The sequence below is a fragment of the Camellia sinensis genome, chromosome 12 (genome assembly GCF_055761805.1).
Source record: "Camellia sinensis isolate YWXY chromosome 12, ASM5576180v1, whole genome shotgun sequence".
Taxonomy (NCBI): Eukaryota; Viridiplantae; Streptophyta; class Magnoliopsida; order Ericales; family Theaceae; genus Camellia; species Camellia sinensis.
In genome coordinates this window covers 59412383-59433907 of record NC_138972.1, presented here as the reverse complement: position 1 = coordinate 59433907, position 21525 = coordinate 59412383, and the positions used below count along the sequence as shown (strand labels likewise).

The 21525-nt window shown below is 46.7% G+C and overlaps 3 protein-coding genes across 3 annotated transcripts; all 3 read left to right on the top strand.

Moving 5' to 3' along the window:
- The first annotated feature begins 3771 nt into the window (after window positions 1–3771).
- On the top strand, window positions 3772–4761 carry LOC145803598 (uncharacterized). Its single transcript, XM_082896911.1, has 2 exons — window positions 3772–4202; window positions 4323–4761. The coding sequence occupies exons 1-2, from the start codon at window positions 3772–3774 to the stop codon at window positions 4759–4761; spliced, it is 870 nt and encodes a 289-aa protein (XP_082753037.1).
- A 330-nt stretch (window positions 4762–5091) lies between these two features.
- On the top strand, window positions 5092–6627 carry LOC145803597 (uncharacterized). Its single transcript, XM_082896910.1, has 2 exons — window positions 5092–5592; window positions 5779–6627. Exons 1-2 carry the CDS (start codon window positions 5092–5094, stop codon window positions 6625–6627), a joined length of 1350 nt encoding a protein of 449 aa, XP_082753036.1.
- An 813-nt stretch (window positions 6628–7440) lies between these two features.
- On the top strand, window positions 7441–7836 carry LOC145803596 (uncharacterized). Its single transcript, XM_082896909.1, has one exon. The coding sequence runs from the start codon at window positions 7441–7443 to the stop codon at window positions 7834–7836; it is 396 nt and encodes a 131-aa protein (XP_082753035.1).
- The last annotated feature ends 13689 nt before the right edge of the window (window positions 7837–21525 follow it).

The window sequence follows — 21525 nt, the reverse complement described above, 5'->3', positions numbered from 1 at the left end:
AATCTTATGGGGTTGACTACCAAGATACTTTTGCACCTGTTGCCAAACTTAATACAGTTCGAGTGCTCTTGTCTTTGGCAGTGAACCAAGATTGGCCACTTCTTCAGTTTAATGTAAAAAATGCTTTTTTACATGGAGATTTTACAGAGGAAGTGTATATGGACCCCCCTCCAGGTGTGCAAAAATACAAAGATGTTACAATGGTGTGCAAACTCAAAAAGGCGTTGTATGGGTTAAAATAGTCTCCAAGAGTTTGGTTCAAGAGATTTACCAAGTCTATGAAGAGCTTCGGATATATGCAAAGAAACTCTGACCATACTTTATTTTTAAAGCACCAAATGGGTAAGGTTACTGCTTTGATTATATACGTTGATGATATGGTGGTGATAAGAGATGATCAAAAAGAAATTGAGAACTTACAATGACACTTGGCCTTAGAATTTGAAATGAAACAACTTGGAGATTTAAAATACTTTCTCGGAATCGAGGTAGCCCGCTCAAAGAATGGTATTTTCTTATCTCAACGAAAATACATTCTTGATTTGTTAACTGAAACAGGTATACTTGGCTGTAAGCCTGCAAATACCCCTATTGAACAAAATCACAAGTTGTTTAATTGTTTGCATGAAACTTCTTCTGATAAAGCCAGGTACTAGAGACTTGTGGGAAAGTCAATTTATTTGTCCCATACTAGGCCAGATATTGCTTATTCAGTATGCGTGATGAGCCAATTTATGCATGATCCTCGTAAACCTCACATGGATGCTGCGAAACGCATATTACGATATCTAAAGTCTGCTCCGGGTAAAGGGTTGTTGTTCATCAAGAATAATCACTTGAATGTAGAAGGTTACACTGATGCAGATTGGGCTGGTTCATCTGATCACAAAAAATCTACATCAAGTTACTTTACTTTTGTAGGGGGCAACCTTGTGACTTGGAGGAGTAAAAAACAACCGATGGTAGCCAAGTCCAGTGCAGAAGCTGAATATAGGGGCATAGCTTTTGAAATATGTAAGTTACTGAGAGGGGAGATTTGTGCGTTAGTACGGCCGAGGTACGATAACGGTGATCATGACGAACCGCACGCCGCCGAGCAGACTCCTATCTTGCTCTGCCAGCGGCCTGACCTGTACGGCCGAAGAGGTCGACCGGCCAGACACGAACCAATGCCTGGCCGAGCTGTAACAATGCCGAGCGCGCAGCAGTGTCTGATGACAAAGCTAAGAGCGGCCCAGACTGGACTTGAGATGCGATTAGCGTCGGCATGCGCTTAACCGATCGGCCGAGATGGACGGGCTTAATAAAGAACGGTGGAAGTCTAGCGTGCTTCATGGTCGTTCAGTCGGTGGGGACCGATCATAAATAGCCCGGCCATGAGCATAGAATTTTGGCCCCTTTGCCAAGGGGTAGGTCGGCGTTCATTAGCTCGGTCATGTGTTTGAGGAAGCAATTCTCCACAGGGAACCAGCTGGTCGTGGTACTCCGGTTAAGTGTGCCACTTGGGCCAATGGCGTGAGGGGGAGGACATCTGCTCCACCCACGCACCAATACCGTTGGACAGTTTTGTGTGTATTGGAGGGAGGACTAAGCCTTTACACGTGTAAGGTGGTGAGAGGCGAGCATTGCCACCTGTCCTGGGAAGGATAGCAGAAGTAGTGCATGCATAATCTTGAGGCTGCATGGCCAGCCTTGAAATAGGGAGGAAGATGAACGTTAGAGGTATGCAACTTCTTTCCCAAGAGAAAATTCTCTCTCTCTATCTGTCTTCTTCTTCCTCAAGTGGACTGACTTGATTGTCGGAGGGTCTATCCGGCACACCACCGCCGGGCAACTCACCGTTTTTGTGTTACCAGGTAGACGCCGTCAAGAGAAGCTTGGAGTACAAGAAGTACGGAAAGCAGAGGATATTTCGCCCCCGTACAATTGGGGCCGTCTGTGGAAAGTTTTGGATACTCAACCCTTGTTCTTAGAGCTTCTTCAACCATTTCCATGGCCAACAACGGCGAAGCCCCACTGTCCGTCATCGATGGCGTCACCCCTGAGTACGTCCGCTTGACAGAAAGTCCTCCGAATATTCCAGCCATGGCGGGCCTAGAGACTCCTTCGCGAAACAAACGCAGGAGGAGTACTGATCGCTCACAGAGTCCTGAGGGCCGCCGACGCCGGGGGGAGTCCCATGCGCAGCGCCTGGAGCACAAACTCAAGGACCAAGACACCGTCATTCACAAGATGGCGGCGGAGATGGAGCTGCTGAAACGCCAGATTAAAGGGAAGGGTGTTGTTGGAGAGAGCAACCTCAGTGAGCGCACCCCGTCCCCTCGTTGTAGCAGTCGTCGCCAGGGGAGGACTCACTCTCTCTCCATCACCAGGAACTATGGGATTGGAGGTTCTGACCAAGGAGAGGGCAGGTCCCTCTCTCGCGACAGCACCTACTGCCCCTCACGCCCGACGCCGACATCAGAATCCTCTTTCTCCACACGTTCCAGGGACTTAAGGGATGTATTGGAGGAGAGGGCGCGCCGTCAGGAGGCTCGGAGAGTACCGGCATTGCAGAGGTTAAGCACTCCAGTTCGTTACAGTAAGGAAGTGGCGATGCCAGCCCCCAAAGTGATGGCCCCTACGCTGGTGGACAAAGAGCTGGCACGACTTACAGCCACGCCGCTGTCTCCAGAGATTGAGAGTACGCCACTCCCTGCCGGATTCCACCAGCCAAAGTTCACTTTGTACGACGGCAAGACGGATCCATACATGCATGTGAGCCATTACCGGCAAGTAATGGCTGGACACCGGCGGAATGACGCCTTGATGTGCCTCATATTCCCAGCAAGCTTGGGAGAGCTGGGTTTGAAATGGTTCGAAAGGCTCCCAGAGGGGAGTATTGAGGGGTGGCAGCAACTAGCGGAAGCCTTCGTCACCAGATTCAAAACCAACACACGAACGCCGAAGGAGGTCGACCATCTCCTGGGTGTCAAGATGGAGTCTGGATATTTGTTGAAGGCATACAATGCGAAATACTGGGAAACTTACAATGAGATCCTCGACTGCCCCACCAATCTAGCGATCACTCAGTACAAACGGGGTCTCCCAGTCGGACATAGGCTGCGAGATTCACTCACGATGCATCAACCCACAACCATGGAGTCATTGATGCAACGGATCAATGAGCACATTCGCGTGGAGGATGATGCCGCCTCTGCGACCGAGAAGGCTAATCCGATCGCGGCGGACAGAAGGGTTGCGGGGAAAGTTCACTCGGTTGGGCAGAAGGATAACCGCCCAAACAACCGGTCGAAAGACCAGCGCCATGGTTCAAACCGTGATGACAGAAACAAGGGCCGCCGAAACGACCGGACTGACCCTCCCCATGATGCAGCGGAGGATGCCAAAAGAAAATTGAAGGCGTGGACTGGGATCACCACGGTATTTAAAATCCCGATCTACCGCATTTTGAGCGAGATTCGAGGTGAACCCTTCGTCCGTTGGCCAGCCAAGTTGGGGAGTGCGCAGAGGGGCTTCAAATCAAAATATCGCTGCACCTTTCATGAAGAACGGGGGCACCGAACAGAGGACTGCTTGCCGCTCAAACAACACTTAGAGGAGTTGGTGGCGGCGGGGCATCTTGACCAATACATAGATGGGGGCATCAAGGCCACGCCAGCGGACCAAGCCGAGCCAAACGGCCTGGCCGCCCTAGAAGCGCCCCCGTAAGGTGTAATCAACGTCATCCACGGTATCGTTGAACCGGCCAGGGTTTGCGAGCTGAGAGGGATGATCAAGAAGGCCGAGCACATGAGGGAAGTGCTCTCTGTTCAGCCCACTGTGAAGAAGGGAAAGACCGAAGAAAGGGACATCCTTTCATTCTCAACCAAGGACTTGGAAAGAGTTCAGATGTCGCACAATGATGCTTTAGTAGTCACTCTTCGCGTCAAAGACTTTGACATCAAGAGAATCTTGATCGACCAGGGGAGTTCGGTAGAAATTATGTATTATGACGCGCTTAAACAAATGAAGTTGGAAGACAAGGACTTGGCCCCCGCAACGTCCCCTTTGGTCGGCTTTAACTCACAGCCAGAATGGCCAATCGGAAAGATTATTTTGCTGGTCAAAGCAGGATCGGTCGTAAAGCAAGTAGAGTTCTGGGTGCTTAAAGTTCTATCAACTTACAACTTGATCTTAGGCAGGGGTTGGTTGCACGCCATGTAAGTAGTTGCTTCGACCTTCCACCAAGTCATGCCCTTTCCGACACCGAGTGGACAAATAGAGGAAGTTTGGGGGGACCAGGTGATAGCGAAACAATGCTTCGTTGTGGTAAATGGCAGCCGAGCGGCCAAAGGGTTCGTCCAAATGATTGAAGGGCCCGAGGGTAAAGAGGTCCTTGAAGACGTAGGAAGAAAGGCCGAGGAAAAGTCGGTCGAAGATTTGGTGGAAGTGCGCATTAACGAGAACGATCCAACTAAATTCTTCCTCTTGGGATCATCCTTGTCTAGCGCCGAGCACATGGATTATGTCAACTTCTTGGTTTCCAATTTGGAGGCCTTTGCCTGGACGCCTTACGACATGCCTGGCATCGACCCGAGCTTCATTTGTCATCAGTTGAATGTCTTCCTTAATGCACGGCCAGTCATTCAAAGGATGCGCCGCTCAGCCTTGCACCATGCTGAAGTGGTCGCAGAGGAAGTAAAGAATTTGTTGGAAGCTGGGGCCATAGATGAGGTGCAGTACCCTCGGTGGATATCCAACACGATGGTTGTTCCGTAGAAGAACGGCAAGTGGCGAGTCTGCGTTGACTACAAGACTGTCAACCGAGCTTGCCCCAAGGATAGCTTTCCCCTCCCACGAATTGACCAGCTGGTGGACTTAACCGCTGGCCATCAGAGGTTTAGCTTCCTGGACGCATATCGCGACTACCACCAGATAGCCATGTATAAACTGGACAGAGAGATCACGTCGTTCACAACCCCCAAAGGCTTATATTGCTACAAAGTCATGCCGTTTGGACTAAAGAACGCCGGGGCGACTTTTCAGAGGATGGTAACGAAGATGTTCGCTCCTCTTCTAGGCCGAACAATGGAGGCCTATATCGACGACATGGTGGTGAAGAGTAAGGAGAAGTCTCAACACCTCGCCGACCTTGCAGAGATGTTCGCCATACTTAAGCTCCACAAGCTTTGTTTGAACGCCACAGAGTGCGCCTTCGGAGTTGGCACCGGAAAGTTTCTGGGTTTTCTGATCACAAATCGAGGGATTGAAGCTGACCCATCACAGATCAAGGCCATACAAGACCTGGAGCATCCCAACTCCACGAAGGACGTGCAACATCTTGCTGGGATGGCAGCCGCGTTGAACAAATTTATCAGCCGGTCTTCTGATCATTGCAGGCCCTTCTTTAAAACTTTGAAGTCCAAGTTCTTCTGGGATGATGAGTGCGACCGCGCACTAGCAGACCTGAAAGCATATCTCTCCTCAGCCCCTATTTTGGTCACACTTCAGCCAAGCGAAGAGTTATACCTCTACTTGGCTGTCTCTCAACACGCAGTCAGCGCGGTATTAGTGCGTACTGAAGGCATCCAGCACCTACCGATCTTCTATGTAAGCAAGACTCTTCTCCCAACCGAAACGAGATATCTTCCCTTGGAAAAATTGGCGCTGGCCCTAATGATGGCGTCAAGAAAGCTAGCACACTATTTTCATGCCCATACAATAGTTATGTTAACCGAGTTCCCGCTTAAAATGCTTTTTGAAAAGGCAGACTTCACTGGGAGAATTTTGAAATAGGCCGTGGAATTAGGACAATATGACATCAAGTTCCGACCGCGCACCGCAATCCAGGCTCAAGCACTTGTCGACTTTGTGGCAGTATTTGCCCCTAGGATGCATCCAGTATGCCCGGTTGATTTGGTTGGTGCGGATTTAGCACAACCCATGGTTCTAGCAACAGAAACGAGTGTTGGTTCGCAAGTAAGAAAAGGGACGAGCACGACCGGACTAACAAAGTCCAACGATGATGAACCCAACCAAGACAAGGAAAGGAACCAGAATGAACCGATCAGAGACTTGGAAATGAGAAGCTCCCAGAACCCCTCTGATTGCTGGAAGCTATTTATTGGCGAGATGTGGAAGCTCTTCGTTGATGGGGTGTCCAACAGACATGGGGCCGGGCTGGGCATCGTGCTGAACTCGCCGGACGGGCTGATCATCGAGCAGGCAATTACACTCGGCTTCCCAGCATCCAACAACGAGGCTGAGTATGAAGCTCTCCTTGCCGGACTAAGAAGCGCGCTAAGAATGAAAGCCACAGCCCTTATGGTATTTAGTGATTCCAAGTTGGTGGTCAATCAGGTCTTAGGGGAGTATGAAGCAAATGACAAAAGAATGGCCAAGTATCAGGCGCTGGTACGCGCAAAGATCAAGAAGTTCACTGCAATAAGGTTGGAACAAATCGACCGCGAGGAAAACAGCACGGCTGATGAATTGGCCGAACTTGCTTCTGCTCAGACAGTTTTTCCTAACCCCTTGGTGATAGAATTTTTACCACGGCCAAGCATTAAGGAACCAGAATCAGCCGAGGTACTCTACACCGACTTGGGCCCTTCTTGGATGGATCCTATCCTCACCTTCCTGTAAGATAGAATTCTACCAGAAGAAAAGAAGGCGGCACACAAGATCCGGGCAAAGTCAGAGCGGTTTTGGCTCTCCCCGTCCGGGGCCTTGTACAAGAAATCTTTCACCGGCCCGTATTTGAAATGTGTCCATCCCACCAAGGTGGAGGCTTTCCTCTATGAGATACATGAGGGCATCTGTGGCAGCCATACTGGGGGCAGATCCTTGGCTTACCGAGCAATTTCTCAAGGTTATTAGTGGCCGCGCATGCAGGCAGATGCGCAAAAATATGTTCACAGGTGTGAGAAGTGTCAGAAGTTCGCCCACCAGATCCACCAGCCGACTAGAGATTTGCTCCCTCTCACAAGTCCTTGGCCGTTCGCGCTTTGGGGGTTGGATATTGTTGGGCCACTCCCAGCTGCACCGGGCAATCGTAAGTTCTTCATCGCCGCCACCGACTATTTCACCAAGTGGGTTGAGGCCGAGCCACTAGCGACCATAAGGGAAAAGGACGTGAAGAAGTTTGTATGGCAAAACGTGATCACCCGTTTCAGTATACCCAAGGCCCTCATCTCGGATAATGGTGCTCAATTTGATGGTAAACTCTTTCGCGGATTTTGCGAAGAGTTGAAGATCGAGTTCTACAATTCGACGCCGGCCTATCCTCAGTCAAATGGTTAAGTAGAGGCCTCAAACAAGACCATCCTGGACGGGCTGAAGAAGCGGCTTGAGAAGGCTAAGGGCAAGTGGGCTGAAGAACTCCCTAATGTGCTCTGGGCATACCGCACTACGCCAAGGCGGTCAACCGGAGAAACACCATTTGCTTTGGCCTACGGCATGGAGGCCGTCATCCCGTTGGAAATTGGCATGCCAACCATCCGCTCTGAAAGTTTCCAGCCAGATCTGAATAGTGAAGCGGTGGCATTGGAGTTGGACCTTGCTGAAGAAAAGAGGGAACAAGCATTGATCCACATAACGGCTTATCAACAAGAACTCTCCAAAAAGTACAACAAGGTTATGCACCCCAGGATGTTCAAGATCAGGGACTGGGTATTAAGAAAGGTGCTTGATAACACGGTGGTCCCTGGCGAAGGAAAGCTCGGTGCAAATTGGGAAGGACCATACAAGGTGATTGGTCTTGCTGGTAAAGGGGCGTACCATCTGGAAGATATAGATGGCAAGGCTGTCCCCAGACCATGGAATACGGCCAACCTTAAGGTCTTTTACTTTTAAGATCTAATTTGCTTGTGCTGTTTAGCTTTTTTAGACCTTTAGCCTTTTGGCACTTAATGTAAGGATAGCAATGCTTTTGTAATGAAAAATAGCCCTCTTGTTGTTTGGAATTACATCTTTGTACAATGGATTCGCAAGGACGTAAGGCAATTATGAATACTAGGGGCAAGAGACCGACCTGAATGGGACCGGACTGATTTCCTCTCGCCGGAATGAATGCAGACTGCACAAATAGTTGGTGCATTGTCCGACGATGTAATTGGCGTATGGCCCCATTCGCATTAGGGCCGAGATGTTTTGCTCGCCCGGTTGAAATGTTGGCGTCATGACCAACTCAACTGAAACATTGGTGTTTTGCCCAATGTAAGGGTCGAGCTGATTATGCTCGGCCTAGTGGACATATTGGTGTCTTGCCCAATATGGAAAACGAGCGGAGTTTGCTCGGCAGAATTCGGAATGTTGGAATTTTGTCCAACCGATAAGAAGCCGAGCTGAATTTGCTCGGCCTAAAAGAAATGTTGGTAGCTTACCCAACTTAAAAGGCGAGCTGATTTTGCTCGATCACGTCGAAATTGCATGAAATTTACAAACGAATTAAGGCCGAGCAGATTTTGCTCGGGAGAGTTAAAACGTCAGTTCATTTGAAAGTTCATGGAACCGAACTACTAGTTCTGATTAGAAAACATTTGAGGTGATTTTAGCTCGGCAAACTATACGGCACAGCCAACCTGGCAGTTGTGAATTGTCAACAATTGAATCAAGGAATCCATGCAGATGCAAACCGAACAGAAATAGAAGATGAGCGAGCAAAAAGTCAAAAATCTTCATTGATAAAGGAAATTTAAGTACAAGACGGGGGGCACATAGCCCGGTTACATTAAAAAAAATAATAAATAAATAAATAAATAAACGGTCAATCCAACTCTACGTCAACCGTTTGTTTGGCGACTTGTACAGTTTGCTCGACCTCTTCCACATTGTGCTCAGGCAGGTTTTCTTCGGCATCATCGTCAGTGCCTTCCACCACGGCAACATCCCGATCAGCCTCTTCCTCCACATCTGGAGATGCTTTGGGAGGATTTTGTTCGGCTAGTTTCACGGCGGCGGCTTCTTCCTCGGCCTCTTTCCTTGCATCCGTGATGAGCTGGTTTTGGGTGGCCTTGGAGTACGCCTGCATGTAGACCGGGATATAGGCAGCAGGCAGATTGATGAACATGTTAGAATCCTGACCAAGACCAACTTTCTCCACGGCAACTTTCCAGCCGCACTGGAAAAAGATGTCCTTGGTCGCTTGGACCTGCCGTTCGTAGGTCTTCTCACCCTGCATGTATCCCCGGTCTTCTGCATCATCTACGGCCTTGTCCTTCTCGGCTTTGTGAACATCGCGCAGTTTCCTCAGCTCGGTGAGATACCGAGCCTTCGTCGACTTCATGGCCCGAAGTTTGTCCTCGTTAGCTCGGTCAACCTTTTGGCTCAGGATATCTCGCTCGACCTCAACTGATTCCTGCGCAGCTTTAAGCTTCGCTATCTCGGCCTTTTGTGCCTTATTCTCAGCTATGGCATCCCGCAGGCTCTGCCGCACTTTGATCATTCGGTCGTGGGCCAAATAGTTCTTTTGCGCGGCCTGAAAACAAGTGAGAGATCGTCAGTATTCGAAAAACCGAGCAAAAACGAGCAAACAGTTTGACGTAAAAAATTGAGACCTTACCAGCACTATGGATTTCGCGCCGAGCGGAGGACCTTGAGGTCGGAAAGCTCGTCATGTTTTTTCATATCAGTGGACAAGATCAACCCCTTGGTCAAATTGAAACCAAGCGAGTAGTCCTTGTCCGTGTAGACAGAGTCTTCAGCAAAAACTGCTCGGCCCTGGTATTTGAACTCGGGCGCCCAGACCGGGGGGGTGGCTGGGCCCTTGGATTTGCCGGTCCGTGGTTGCTCGGTCTGGTCCCTGAGCTCGGTAAAGACGCGATCGGTAGAGTCTTCATCCGCCAGACGTGGCCCAGTTTGCTCGTTCCTCGGCCGCTTCTTGGACCGACCAGCTGGCTGCTCGCTGGCAAGCGCCAGTACCGCCCCTTCTTGCTGCACAGCGAGTGTGGAGGATGTCCCCCCGGTTGCCTCTAGTTTTTGGAACTCGTCTTCTTCCCCGGTGATCAGGGACTTGATAGCCCTGATTTTTGCCATTTCTTGCTCGGCGGTGAGTGGAATAAGCCTGATCGGTGGTAAGTTTGGATCCGGTTCTGGGGTTGGCGCACGCAGAAAATCGGTAACCCGGCTCTTACGCGACACGGTGTAGTGGTAGGTCTGTTCGAAGCCGAGCAATTTCGAAGCCTCCCTCTCCTCGGCAGGATGGCACAGCAGGACTCTGATGGCCTCTTGGTTGGCCCGGTAGTAGTCTGTTGCTATGTGCTTATCTGCAAAAAGAAGACAAGTGTTAGATCGGCATGGAAAGTAATTGATGCATAAAGAAAATAGCGCGGTCAGCCGAGCGACTCACCGGCACTGCCAAAATCCTTTCTAATATACCATCCCGGTATGGGTGCCTCAGTGTCCTCATAGTAACCGGACACCCACAAGAAGTCGTCATCGTTGGTCTCCTTGTCCGGGTTACCCTCTATTAATTTTGCTCGGCCCTTCTTCACTTTGAGGTACCAGTAAAACCCGCTCTTATTTCTACTAAGACTATACTGATGGAAAATTTCAGCCAGACCGAGATTGAGACCGAGCCTCCGGTTCAGTTCGGCGACCCCGTTTATTATTTTGTAAGTGTTATTTGAAACTTGCGTCGGGCAAAGCCTTGTCTGCCTCAAAAACTCACAGATCAAAGGCTGGACCGGGAAGCGGAGCCCTCCCTCTACTATTGACACGACCGCAAAGGGGCACCGGTCTAGATCTCCCCAAAGGGTGTCTCCCTTTTTGGCAAGCTTTAAGATGACGTCATCTGGGATGTTGTAATCCCTGCGAAACTCGGCCATCGCACCGGGCGAGCTAACCATATAGCGGTACTTCCCCATCTATCTCGGTCTTATTTGATATAGTGTATATCTCGGTCAAAAATGTTGGTGGGTCTACTCAGACTCTGAGCTCCACCAATTAGTGCTGGACTGGCTTGGTCGGTCCTATTTGTTCTGCATTGTTAAAAAATGAGGCTAAGCGTTAGCGCGGCATAAATTCCACGGCTCCTATTGAAAATAGCTCAATGAAGGATTTTTGGTGTTTTACTGGCCTGACCCCTATCTCGGCTAGATTAGTTGGTCGATCTCCTAGCTCGGTTCATTCTTATTTGCAAATCTAATGGAGTATTCAGCTCGGTTAGGCTTTGAAGTGAAAGTTACAACTCGGTGCTTTCCTATTTACCAATCTAATTAAAGTATTCGGCTCGGTTGAGACCTCGGTAAGAAGCCACAAACCAGTTTTTTCTCGGCTATAGCTCTACCAATGGATCTAAATGAGCGTTTAGCTCGGTTCTACCCAGATTTCAACTGTTCATCCCAGAAGTGGGGCGAACTCGTTTGAACCAGGGAGGAACAAGGGGTTCAGAGGCCCCCTTCCATTCTCAAGGTTCCCATTTGCCCTAGGATGTGCAGGTTCTAAGCAAAGAAATGGGGCGCTGGTGGTTACAAACAAAAATAAATAAAAATACGAAGCACAGTGGCACGGAGATAAAGAACATGTATGAAAAATCTTGAGAAGTAGAAGCAAAAGATGCAAGGGAGGGTAGTGTGACTTACCAGGGGGACAGATGCGACGGTGACCGCAACCTCGAGAGCTCGATTGTGGCCTTTGAAAGGATCTGAAATGGAGGATGTAGCACAGAAACAGCAATGGCAGTGGTCTTGGGGGTTCGAAGGTTTGAGAGGTTTAGGGTTTGTGTGGAAGAGAAGGTGAAAAGTCAAGGGTTTTAGGCCCTTCGTTGGAATACAAAAGAGGGAGGAAGGAACCCCAAACGGCTGCGTCGTTTGAATTTTGCGCGTGCAGAACAGCTGGCTGTACGACCTAGTGGCGTGAAACCACGTGGCACTGGAAACGCGACTGTCAGTATGGCTGTACGACCTTTGATGAGACTGTGGAGGAAATGGTCGACCAAACGGGACAGCTCGGCGATAGATATGCCCCCAATCATGCTTGGCTTGGTGATGGCGCAACTCATCCGTTAGCTCGGTCACGATGGTAACCCCAGTCACGACTAGGTCGGATGGGGTTAAGGGGCAATTGAGAGGGGAGATTTGCGCGTTAGTATGGCCGAGCTACGATAACGGCGATCATGACGAACCGCACGTCGCTGAGCAGACTCCTATCTTGCTCTGCCAGCGGCCTGACCTGTACGGCCGAAGAGGTCGACCGGCCAGACACGAACCAATGCCTGGCCGAGCTGTAACAATGCCGAGAGCGCAGCAGTGTCTGATGACAAAGCTAAGAGCGGCCCGGACTGGACTTGAGATGCGATTAGCGTCGGCATGCGCTTAACCGATCGACCGAGATGGACGGGCTTAATAAAGAACGGTGGAAGTCCAGCGTGCTTCATGGCCGTTCAGTCAGTGGGGATCGATCATAAATAGCCCGGCCATGATCATAGCATTTTGGCCCCTTTGCCAAGGGGCAGGTCGGCGTTCATTAGCTCGGTCATGTGTTCGAGGAGGCAATTCTCCACAGGGAACCAGCTGGTCGTGGTACTCCGGTTAAGTGTGCCACCTAGGCCAATGGCGTGAGGGGGAGGACATCTGCTCCACCCACGCACCAATACCGTTGGACAGTTCTGCGTATACTGGAGGGAGGACTAAGCCTTTACACGCGTAAGGTGGTGAGAGGCGAGCACTGCCACCTGTCCTGGGAAGGACAGCAGAAGTAGTGCGTGCATAATCTTGAGGCTGCATGGCCAGCCTTGAAATATGGAGGAAGATGAACGTTAGAGGTATGCAACTTCTCCCCCAAGAGAAAATTCTCTCTCTCTATCTGTCTTCTCCTTCCTCAAGTGGACTGACTTGATCGTCGGAGGGTCTATCCGGCACACCACCGCCGGGCAGCTTACCGTTTTTGTGTTACCAGGTAGACGCCGTCAAGAGAAGCTTGGAGTACAAGGAGTACGGAAAGCAGAGGATATTTCGCCCCCGTACAGTTACTATGGTTGAAGAACTTGCTTAAGGATTTGGGTGTTCACATTCAAGAGACAATGAAGTTGTATTGTGATAACACTTCTATTATAGAAATTGCTCATAATCCAGTCCAACACGATTGGATGAAGCATGTGGAAATTGATAAACACTTTATTAAGGAAAAACTTGAAGCCGGAATCATTGTTTTTCCATTTGTGAAGTCTGAAAACCAACTAGCCGATGTCCTTACCAAAGCTATCGCTAGTAGTGTTTTTGGTCACTCTTTAGACAAGTTAGGCATGTAGCGATCCCAGTTTTGCCACTTCGCTGAGTATGTTGGGAATCAAGCTACCCGGTCAGCTCACTGGGGTCCAAGGGGCAACGCTCCTTGGCAGGTCCAAGGGCAGCACCTTGGCGGGGTTGAAGGGCAGCGCCTCCGAAGCAAAAATGCAAAATGCATTAAAAGTTACTTGTCTACTCGAGTGGCCGTTTATGTGCTTGAGCGGAGAATGTTTGGTTTCAAAAGTTTGACTTTTCTGCAAAACTACTGGGAAAGTGTATTTGACGCTCGAGCGGGGCTTTCCACGCTTGAGCGGACCATGTTATATCAGTTCGTGAATCTGATATTTCAGATCACTTTTGTATATATCTCTCTCTAAAAACCTTTTCCTCTCCCTTCTCTCTACATTTCCCTACGCCAAATTGGATCAAAACCTTGATTTCTCAAGATCCATTAGAGTTCTGCCATAAGTTCTTCATCAAAGTTGGTTAACTTCTCGAGGGCTTCGTTGTGTATGGTGAAGATCGAGTTTCGACACCATTGATTTTGGAGGTTTCATCTCATTTCTTCTTCAAAACTTGAGGTAGGGATTTTCTTAGAGTTATATATATATTTTTTTGCAAGATCTATATGATTTTCGAAATCATCTTTCAATAGTTTTGAAAATTAATTATTGATTCAAGAAGCTGAGTGATTTTGAAAGTGGATTTGTCTCTTACTCTTTTAAAATAATCTTATGCGTTTTGATCTTCGTTGATTGAAAAAAAGATGATTTTGAAAAGTTTTCTTTCAAAAGATCTGAGTTGTATATTTTTGGTGAGAAAACCTAGAATTTGGGAATTTTTTTTTAAGGAGACTGAATATCCATGAATGATATTGTTATATTTATTTTGTGTGTCAAAATAAATGGATGTTTGGAAAATTTCTTATTTATATTTATATAAATGATAAATTTCAGGAAATATGAGAATTGTTATTCATTTTGAAAATTATTGTTCAAAATGTTGAAATATTCCTGAAATAACTAATTTTCGAGGATACTTGAGAAGAGGAAATTGTGTTATTCCTTGGATGATGAATTGGAATAAAAGCATTTGTATTCATCTTGTGAAATTGGCATATCAATTCATTTGATTACATTAAACTTTGAAAGTTGATTTGAAAACTTATATTGAGAAAAGAATGTTGAGAAACAAGTTTTCATGGAATGGTTTTGGGGTAAATACGTTGGTAAGTCTTGATAGATGGTGTAGATGATATTGAATAAGTTGGCCTGAGAGTTCGGGATGAAAGATCGAAAACCCACACAGATAGGTGTCAAGCCTTCCGATTAATGCCGATAAAAATGACAATTTGGTAGTACTTGTATAGTCTACTTGCAGACACCGACCAAGAGATTACCAGAGTCGTATTTACCGCCCTTGAAATAAACTGTTAAGTTTTGAACAATTGAAATTGCATGATATCATTGAGCATGATGGTTTTCAAAAGATGAAAATGTGATTTATCTTCAAAAAGGGCATAGCATGGCATGTTCATTTCATCTCTTGAGACTTGCATAAAATGTATATACTTTGTTAAGAATTTCCTACTGGGCTTTATGCTCACCCTACGGGATTTTTGTGCAGGAAAAGATGTGGTGATCCCACCTAACTAGGGGCGTGGAAGTATGTGTGTTAGGAGTACAATGCTCTCATTTTGCTGTGACTTTGTGTGTAAACCAAGGGCTGTGTTTGTGTGGGTTTGAAAAATCGTTTTGTGTAACCAAGCTCAAGCCTTTGAAACTTGTAAACCCTTGGGGGTATTTATTTGTTTGTTTACTTGTTGTTGGATTAATGTATTATTGCATCAAGAACTATTGTATCATGTAATGTAAGTTTGGAGATTTATATTCGATTTTCCTTGAAAGAGCTATGATTGTTGTCTTATCATTTGGGCTAGAATTTTGGGGCGCTATAACTTGGTATCAGAGCTACCGGGTTTGAATACTTGGAGCTCGTGAGAAGTGGTTGTTTAACCACAGTGGGTTCATTTAGCATGCTTAGAAAGTGTTATGCATTTTGTGACTATGTGATAACATGCTTATGTGACTAAATGTGTATGGGATTGGACTTTTGCGATGTTGTTTGCGCCTATTAAATTCCTTGAGGTTAGTAAACATCCCATTTTTGACTGACCTTAAGACTCAGACGTCATCGATTGAGTGCTCGGTGATTGCGCATGTTGTGCTCGTTCTGAGGTTACGGAGTGTCGGCTGAGAGCCTTGCCTCCGGACTTCGGGACTCTTTTGTGCTTTGCCTCGGTTTGCAAACCAAGTTCTGTTTTTTCTTCTCGAAGGGAGAAAGAGGTCTCGTAGACCATCTCTCAGTGGCCGTAGGCTACTTTTCGTGGTCGTAGACCACTATTCCCGTTTGGAGACCAGTTTCTAATTTTCGGAGTCATCGGCCGTGCGCCTCGGTTCAGGACCGCTTAACTTTCTCCGTTTGCTCCAATTTTTGGTACACACCTTGTTTCTCTCTGTAGAGGGACACTGTGGCCCGGAAGACCACCTTCGTGGTCACACGCCACTTTCGATGCTTAACAGTCAATTTTCGAGGCACCCGGCTGTGCGTTTTGGCCCCCGAACTTTCGTTTTGCATCCGTCTTGGTTCATTTTTGGCATGGACCCTATTTTCATTGATTGGAAGGTGGTACAAGGGTGGGAGACCACCTTTTCTCCCGTCGGCCAGTTTCCTTGTCAGGAAGCTGGTCTCCTTGGTTTTGGGGCCACATTTACTGGTCTCCCACCATACCACTTGCTTGCATTTTATGTGGAGACCACCCTGGAAGGCTACCGACCACTTGAACCTTTTGACCCTGGTCGACCGACCAGGGCAAGTGGTCGGCCGACCACTTGAACTGGTTGGCCAGCTCCCATCAGTTCTGTCTTAGTGAGTTGATTCCAGCTGTGCCAGCTGGGAGGCACAGACTGCATCCTCCATACACGTGTATGGAGGATGTTTGCCCTTGGTTCTAAGTTTCTAGGAGAAGCTTTAGTCCCTCTTGTCTATAAAAGAAGGGCTCCCCTTCTTTGTAGGGGGTTCAAAAAAAATTTTGTCTAAGGCATACAAGACTTCTCCCTCTATATCTCTACATCCAAGCTCAAAAAGTGCATTGTTCTTACACCTTTGCATACCATCTCCCAACCTTACCCCTCCACCATCACTCTAAGCATCTTGGAGGCTATTTTCAGAGGTTGAGAGGCTGTCTTTGTGGTCCAGAGGTTGCTGGTCCTTTTGTGCTACAAGGGTAACACACTTTCTCCCTTTTAAGGCTTTATTTTGCTTCATCTTTTAGCTATACTTACAAGCATATTTGAGTTTTGGTGTAAATTGAAAAAGGCCTTATTTTGAGGCCCTTAACATGTTTGTTTAAGATCATTTTTCTGTTGGGGGTCATCTACCCCCTTGCATGCTTCATTTTACCTTGTTTTGAGCCATGCCTTAGAGCATTTGTGTTGGCCTTTGTTTGGCCTTTTAGCCACTGAAATCCAGTGGATTTTTAGTGGCTAGCATGCTTTTTTGAGTGCCAAAATCAGAGAGGGGTGACCCTCTCTCTCCTTGTTTTGTTTTCTAGCATTTTTGGCCTTACAAAGGAGCCCTTATTTGAATGCTTCCAAGCCATGTTTCAGGCCATTTTTGATGAGTTTTAGGACCTGCATAGGCTCTTTCCAGAGCTTGTTTTCCCATATTGGATGTCCATCTTGCATGTGTAGAATAACCCTCTTCATAGCATATCAAAGGAGCATCTCATTCTTGCATGCATTAACCATGTTCCAGTGGGTTTTTGGGCTTTATTTGGCATGTCATACCTCTGAATTTTTCTGGTTTAGTGGTCTCTTGATTGCCTCACATACTTGTAGTGCAAATCCTCTTTACTAGCTTACATTGCATGCTATTTTGGCCTTTGATCCTAGCACTTTTTGGCCATAACTTAAACTGATTTTGTGCATGTTTTGGACTACCTTAGCTCTATTTTTGGGCCTCATGGTCGAATGATGTTTGCTATGCATGGTTGTAGTTCAATACCCTTGCCTGGCTTTGAGTTTTGAAGCCTATTGCATGCGTATTTTGAGGTGTTTCCATGTTTTGGCATCTTTGTGAATCATATTTTAGAGCTTATATGTATGTCATATTCCCATGTTTTCCACTCTTTAAATGTGTTTGAGAGTTATGCATGAATACCTCATTTTTGGACCATTGCATGAGCTTCATTTCCATGCTTTGCGAGCCATCATTTTAGTCCATATTTGCTACTGTTTTGGCCTGCAGAAGGACTGTTTGGGGCTAGTTTGGCCATTTGAGTATCGCTTTGCATGCCTATAGTATAATCCACTTCACTAGTTTCGGTATTTGGGCCATCTAGCATGCATTGTGTGAGGTGTTTGCATGATTTGGGACCATCTTGCATGTCATTTCAGAGCTGGAAAATATGTGATTGTATGCCATATTTCATGCTTACCATGCTTTGGTGGAGTTGCACTTTGTGCCTTAGGTTTGGTCCCTTGCATTTGTGCATGTTTGCATGTGTGTTGTTGCTTCATTTTCATCATGTATAGCCACTGATTTGAGTGTGGCTGAGACCCATTCATTTTAGTTTAAGTCCATCTTGCATTATGTATGCCATATCCATGTTGTCGCATGCTTGATCGTCACGTTGTGTATGCCTTGTTCATGTCTTCGTGCATGTCCATCTTCGTATGTGCATTGCGTATGCCATATAGTTCATGCGCATTGAGTATGCCATTCTTAGTTCATAGCATTGTGTATGCTAGTTGCATGTTTGCATATCATCCCTCGCATGCTAGCATGATTAGGTTGCATTGCATTTAGGGTTGCATGCTAGTCGTATTGTGTATGCTATGTATATTGCATTGTGTGTGGAATAGGGCTTAGTCCAAACACGGGAAACGAGGGACGTTTCGTACTCCAAGTGACGAAATGTGCCTCGATTCTCGATCTCCAGATTACCCATGATGAAGTTTAGGCCTTTTTGTGTTTATATGTGCATTCATTTTACATCGAGTCGTGTAATCTGACTCCTCGGCCATCATACATCGAGATGCGTGATTGGTGGCACGAGGATCGAGGACTACACTCCCTGGAGCTTGTGCAATGATGGGGAGAGTGGTCATGCACACATATGTTGAAAATACTTTGCCATGCCCCTTTCTCGCTCTCTGTTGCAGCAAACCAGAAACCAGCAGCAAAAACTAGTCAGCAGCCTTTTGGAGCTTTGTACAATGTTTTGGGACCAGTTACAAATAGAGGCAAATCGGGGCATCGCGATGGATTTCCCGACAAGGTGACTTGAGCATGCATGCATCCCTATCATTCGGAACAGAGCTGAGGCAGTCCATTTTGTTTAATTTGCATGCTAGTTTTCTTACTTACTTAGTTAATTCGTTAATTAATTAATGTTGTGTAATAATTAGTTTAATTAGCTTAGATTAGTTAGTTTATTCTGTACTATTTATTCGGACCCTCCGAGGAGGGCAATGTTGTAATAAGTGTGCATGTATGTGTGATGCATGTCTTCCAACCCCACGTCTTTCTCCCTTTTATTTACCAACTTATGATGGTTAGTTTAGGACACGTTTCAATTAGCATACTTATGCTCGCATGTTTGCATCCACTTATCTGTCTTGCATGCACCGGGCTAGGCACATCATACTAACTGCATTGTATTTCAATTCCGAGTTGAATACGTGTATCAGTTGTTGCATTTCATATGCCATTTTAGAATAGCCAAGCCTATCTTAGTTGCATTTTTACATGTGTTGCATTAGGCATTTCAGCATAGTTAGGATTCATGCATGATTTCTAATTAGTTTCTTTCTTTGGCTTGGAGTACTCGGTAAGTATTTATGCTTTAGCATCCTTGCATGCGTGTGAGTGACTACCATAATAGCATGCTTACCATGAGGCTATTTGCTTCTGTGATATAACTGCCTGAATGCCTGTGGGTGAAGGTTGGGTTATTTGAATTGGAACAATTCACCAATTGAGAGTTTTAAGCCCACTTGAGAGTGGCAAAATCATGTTTTCTTAAGCCCACTTGAGGGTGGCAAATCCACATCTTAGCCTACTTGCGAGTAGCACCATCAAACCATCTTTCAAATAAACAAACATGAAATGTTTTGTTCCAACTCAAACGATCCAGTCTATACTTGTATGTTGTGTGCATCACATAGTAATTCTAGGCTAATAACCGGAATAAGAGCACATAATGTTTTCAAAACTCGATATCATGGTTAGTAGAGGTCGATTTTTGATCGGGCGAGCGGGGGTGCTCACGAAGTGACCTTCCCCAATCGTACCCAAGTTCCCGAGCTGAGGCAACTTTGGTGATGATGGACACGTGGCCTTAGGCACGAGTCAGGGTTTCCTAAATTCTCCTAGAATAAAATATTTAGGTGGCAACTCTGTATCTGGCAAAGCAGTCCATGTTCGGTACTTCTTTCTAAAAATCAGTTTTTCAAAATGATTTACCGGATTTGAACTCTTTGATGATTCATCGGTCTTGCATTGCACTCCGCGAGATTAGATGCAGGACCGTGACATTGAGTCCAAACTGTAGTAAGCCCCAATGAACAAAATGGGATTCCCTCCCGGGACATTCGGGGACATCTACAAGGTCTTATTAGAAGCGTACTTAATCAATACTCATTCTACTAAGAATTTTTGATTTTTCATGGGACGAATCTCATCATAAGAGTATAATCCGTATGTGTTTACATGACTAAGCGCTTATGTGGGGTGTAATTTAATTGTTATATGGTAGAAGAATATATAGCATTATTGTGATCAAACGTGAAAGGCAAGCTGCGGGCATGTGTGGGTTAGTGTGCTAAATTAATTCTATTGTCATTCATAGGATGTCAGGAAGAGGTCAAACCCGTGGTGGTAGAGGCAGGAGGCGTGGTAGGGCTCGCCGAGGTGTGCATGAGGTACCGGTCCATAGGGTTCCGGTGCAAGAAGAAGGGTTCGGTCAAGCTAATATGGCCGAGCAAGTAGGCCATGCTAATGTGGCTGAGTAGGTGGGACAAGCGGGTCAAACCACAATAGGGGCCCTAGCTCGAGAAATGGTAGGGGCTTTAAGAGAGTCTATGAACTTGTCGAGGGTGGAGAATCAAGCCCGAGAGAACACCGCGGAGTCAAGGACGAGTTTCCTTACTAGAGAGTTCTTACAAGCTAAACCGGATGAGTTCCATGGTGGTCCTGAGCCCAAGAAACCGGATGAGCAGCTCGAACAAATTGTGAAGACATTTGAGATACTTCATATCGAAGATAGTGAACTACGAGTGACTCTAGCAAGTTACTACCTTAAGGGAGACGCGGGTCAATGGTGGAAATATGCCAAAGGTAGAGTGGAGCCGACATGGGAAGCCTTTGCGGTTGCTTTCCAAGATAAGTACATACCTCCCACTGCTAGGAAGAGATTGAGGCAAGAGTTTAAAGACCTCAAACAACTCAATATGCTCGTGGCCGAGTTTGAGGCGGTCTTCTCTAGTTTGTCCAGATTTGCACCAGAGTTGATGGCAACAGAAGAGCGTCGTTACATTGAATTTGAAAAGAAATTGAAAATAAAAATTATGTTCAAGCTTGTCAGAAATATGATTCGGGAATATGACTGTCTTGTGGAGACGGCGACACACGTAGAAATTTCTATACAAGCCGAGGAGGAGAGGCTTCGGAATTTGAGGTCTAGGGGCCAAGAGTCTCAAGGAGACTATAGGTAGAACAAGAAGAACAAGAACAGCTATCCATCCCAGTCCCAACCACAACAGTCTAGATCCACTTTTCCTTTGCCTAGTGCGGGTCCGACAAAAAGCGCATCGAGTAGCTTCTCATGTTTCAAGTGTAGCCAACCGAATCACAAAGCCTTATCATGCCCACAGAAGGGAGGAGGGCAGTTAATGTTACCACCGCCTAACCGATCTCAAAGTCAATCTCAGTCTCAGAATAAAGGTCAAGGGTTTAATTGTTATCAATGTGGTCAGCCAGGGCATATGAAGAGAACTTGCCCATAGTTGGAAGGCGCATCAAGGTCGAGGCAGACTCAGAGCCACCAGCAAGCTCAATCAATCCAAGCGTCACGAGTTAATCAGGGAGCCACTTCGGCTTAATCAGTACAACAGGCCTATGCTCCGAGAGGGGAGCAAGTTAATTAGGGGCCACAGGGGCACGTGTATGTTGTTACCGTGCCAGAGCAGTTACCAGAATCCTCAGTTGTAAGAGGTATTTTTGTTGTGTGTAATTCTTTGGCTAATGTATTGAT

Coding starts and splice junctions, on each gene's coding strand:
- LOC145803596 (XM_082896909.1), top strand. CDS start 7,441: ATGGAGGCCGTCATCCCGTTGGAAATTGGCATGCCAACCATCCGCTCT.
- LOC145803597 (XM_082896910.1), top strand. CDS start 5,092: ATGGTGGTGAAGAGTAAGGAGAAGTCTCAACACCTCGCCGACCTTGCA. Junction 5,593..5,778: donor AGCACCTACCGATCTTCTAT/GTAAGCAAGACT, acceptor ATTTTGAAATAG/GCCGTGGAATTAGGACAATA.
- LOC145803598 (XM_082896911.1), top strand. CDS start 3,772: ATGATCAAGAAGGCCGAGCACATGAGGGAAGTGCTCTCTGTTCAGCCC. Junction 4,203..4,322: donor AGGGGTTGGTTGCACGCCAT/GTAAGTAGTTGC, acceptor GGTAAATGGCAG/CCGAGCGGCCAAAGGGTTCG.